The 3,178-nt window shown below is 57.9% G+C and overlaps 1 protein-coding gene across 1 annotated transcript in view; it reads left to right on the top strand.

The window, feature by feature from the left end:
• Nucleotides 1-373, top strand: part of LOC104408211 (calpain-1 catalytic subunit) — a gene marked incomplete at its 3' end in the record, with an annotated part of 8,375 nt that extends 8,002 nt beyond the window's left edge. Inside the window, exons 19-20 of the mRNA XM_010017740.1 lie at nt 124-240; nt 315-373. Coding sequence (XP_010016042.1) covers nt 124-240; nt 315-373 — 176 coding nt within the window. The remainder of the gene's footprint in view (nt 1-123; nt 241-314) is intronic.
• Nucleotides 374-3,178: the final 2,805 nt, after the last annotated feature.

The following is a 3,178-nucleotide window of genomic DNA, read 5'->3' as shown; positions in this document are numbered from 1 at the left end:
GAGGCTGAACACGATGCCCGCCCTTGGGTGGGTTGATGGCCCCTTTGGGTGGGGACATGGACTCCCATAGTTGCACCCTTCTCTCCTGCCTCCCTGGGGTGTTGACTGGTCTCTGCCTTGCAGGTTTCAAGCTGAACAACAAGCTGCATCAGGTGGTGGTGGCCCGCTATGCAGATGATGACATGGGAGTGGACTTTGACAACTTTGTCTGCTGCCTCGTGAAGCTGGAGGCCATGTTCAGTGAGTGTGGCTCTGGGGCAGGATGGGCAGGCACAGAGGGGCGCGTTGCTCACCTTGCTCTTGTGCCCCTGTAGGGTTTTTCCAGAGCATGGATGCTGAAGGCACTGGCACAGCCGTCATGAACCTCACTGAGGTGAGAGCTCAGTTCAGAGGGAGGTAGGGTGGGAGACAAGGAGATCAGGCACTAGGGTGAATGGGGCACAGTGGGTGGGTGGTAGAAAGTCCTCCAGCCCTTAGGGTAAGGAACCCATGAAAGATCAAGATGAGAAAGTGGGATTGCTGCAGGCTCCACGTTTCTCATCCCTTCTCCCTCTCCTTCCCAGTGGCTGGTGCTGGCGGGTGGGGCTATGACTGGGACACCCCAGCAGCCCAGGCCCCCTTCAAGTGCCTCCCCTTGGATCTATGGACACCGGATACTCTTCCCTCCTTGCTCCATCCCACGCTGAGCCGTCAGCCCTGCCTCTTGGCAAGCCTTATGCCACCCTTTCCAGTGGACCAGGGGTCAAGGCAGGCAGGGGATGCCCTTCTCCTCTTCTGAGCTAGGTGTCTTCCCACTCCTGTCTCCCCAGCCCAGAAGAGGAGGAGGGCAGGCAGCACAGAGTACCTGTGCATCCCTGCACCAAGCTGGGCAGGAGTGAAGGAGTGGGCTGGGGCCAGCTGCGAAGCAGGGAGAAGCAGGACCTGCAGGGGAAAGGGGAGGACAGGACTCATCACTTGCTCTAGTGCTGCCCCATCTCCACTAGCACGTGTTTCCTGTCTCTGTGCCCATGCCTGTCAGTATCAGCAGGTACTGCCTTGCTCAGGCAGAGGCAGCAGGTTCCTAGGGAGCTGCAGTGGCTTTCTGGGAGGAGGAAGGGCTGTACTCTTCTTCTTGATGCCCTTGCACTGCATTCATCACCGCTAAACATGACCAAAGCATGGAGCCCACTGGCTCCTTTTGCGTGGCCTTCAACACATCCCTCCCATCTCCATGCCTATGCCTTTGCCCCACCGCTGGGTCAAGCCCTGCAACTTAAGCACTGCATGAACATGTGCTACTCTGTAGTGCAACAGAAGCTCCTCTCTTCCACATGGACACAGCAATGCCACCACTGTCACAGTGGTTCAGCCTCCCATCCTATCCCATCCCTGGGAGTTCCTGGGGCATCCATGCCCCTGCTCATGGCCCCCAGCAGGACAGGGGGTGGGCAAAACCCAAGAGGCAATGCCTTCCCCCAAGAGAGAAGGGGTTGGTGGTTTGAAGGGGGTGTTCTGCACACGTTGGAGTTTCTTCCTGCTTTCTTTCACCATCCCACACAGTAACACTCTCCTCTTCCCTTGGTCTCCTTTGCCCTGTGCAGATGGACCCCAGTGCCACCATTCTTGCACTTGTCTCTGTTTTTCCCCTTCTCTTCTCCTGGGTTAACAGGGTGGCTCCAGCTTGGCAGTGGGTGATGGCCAGTCCTCTGCAGGTGGGCAGTTAGCCCACCCCAGCCCCCTGTCATGGCTGGAGGATGTGCCTGCAGCAATAACCACCACTGCCCGCCCGGTAGCTCCGCTTCCTCGCCCCACTCACCATGCGCTCCAGGAATAAACATATCTGTTGGATGTGTGGCCCTGGGATAGTGACTCTGGGGTTGCGTCCTCCCTCTGCTCACTGTGGCCTGGGTTGGGGGGAGATGAGATGCAGAGCCAAGACCAGGGCACACAGCTCACACACAGCCTGGGTCATGGGTGGAGGAGCACCACAAGGTGCAGGTCTTGTCTTGGGAATGGGGGTTCTGTATCACCTAGGATTTTATAACTCACCTCTTCCTCTGCAGGGGAATCTTAACACACAGGGGAAGCACCGCATAAGAAAGGTGTAAGGAAGAACTGCTCCTCAAAGTGAGAGCGAGCAGTATGCTCTTAGCAGGGCTGTTTGGTTATCTGAGGGATTTTTCAAGTGAAGGAAAAGCCAGTGCTTGCTCCATGGTGTCAGCAGCAGCAGAGGTGCATCTGCTTTTAAAGAAAGGGGAGGAAAAGTCTTGGGGAGGTTGGGTAGAGGAAAAGGGTCTGCTTGGACAGCATGGACTTAACCATGGAGCGGGTGGGAATGGAGGGCAGCCTGGAGCTCTGGATGCTGAAAAGGGACCACACAAGGATGTGACCTTGGATGGGGGCTGTGGGAGGTTGGTTGTTTCCCCTGATTCTTTTGAGACTATGCAGATTACAGCTGAAGGCAGAAGCCTTCCACAAATACGACAGTGGAGGGCTGGTTGGCGGGGTTCTTCACTGCGTGGCTCGGAGCAGGACTTGCTGGCACCCTAGAAGGGCATCACAGCCCAGACAGCCCCAGGGAGACTCAGCATTTGGAAAAGGAGTGCCCTTGTGCAGCTCATCCCCCCCAGCATCTCAGTATCCCTTGTGTGGGTGCTGTTTGTGCCAGCCCAGCTCTCTGGGACCAGTCTCCCCACCACGCAGCTCAAGCTGGCTCAGAGCATGGAGGTGAACTGAGGTGCAATGACAGGAAGGAGCATCCCCCCTGCTGCCTCCCCAGGCTGCCTATCTCCAGGGCTAGATGTAGGTGTGGGCTATTTGCACTTGGCTACCTGTGAGCTGAGCTGTGCCCCATGGGGTGGGGGTACCTTGGGGCTTGGCAGCCTGAGGTCCCTGCTTCTGCATTCAACCCAAAAGCCCTTAGAAAACAAAGGTTCAGGTGGGGCTGGGACACAGGGGCAAGCATGCAGAGCTGTTGCTGCTATCCCAGCTGCGGGGCCTTGTCATGCACACACAGGCCCAATTGTAGGGCAGGGCGACAGCCTGGCTTTGGAATGACAGGTGCCCCCATAGCATTACCAGAAGCCCCCTCCTTCCTTCCCTCCCTCTGATGCCAGCTGGCACATCCCTTCCCTTGCCGCCCGGCAGCTGGCAGTCCAGTACTGGCTGGGGGGCGGCCGGGGGGGGGGGGCGCGCTGCC

Source organism: Nestor notabilis, unplaced genomic scaffold (assembly GCF_000696875.1).
Source record: "Nestor notabilis isolate BGI_N333 unplaced genomic scaffold, ASM69687v1 scaffold13877, whole genome shotgun sequence".
NCBI lineage: Eukaryota > Metazoa > Chordata > Aves > Psittaciformes > Psittacidae > Nestor > Nestor notabilis.
This window is presented reverse-complemented; position numbering and strand designations above follow the sequence as displayed.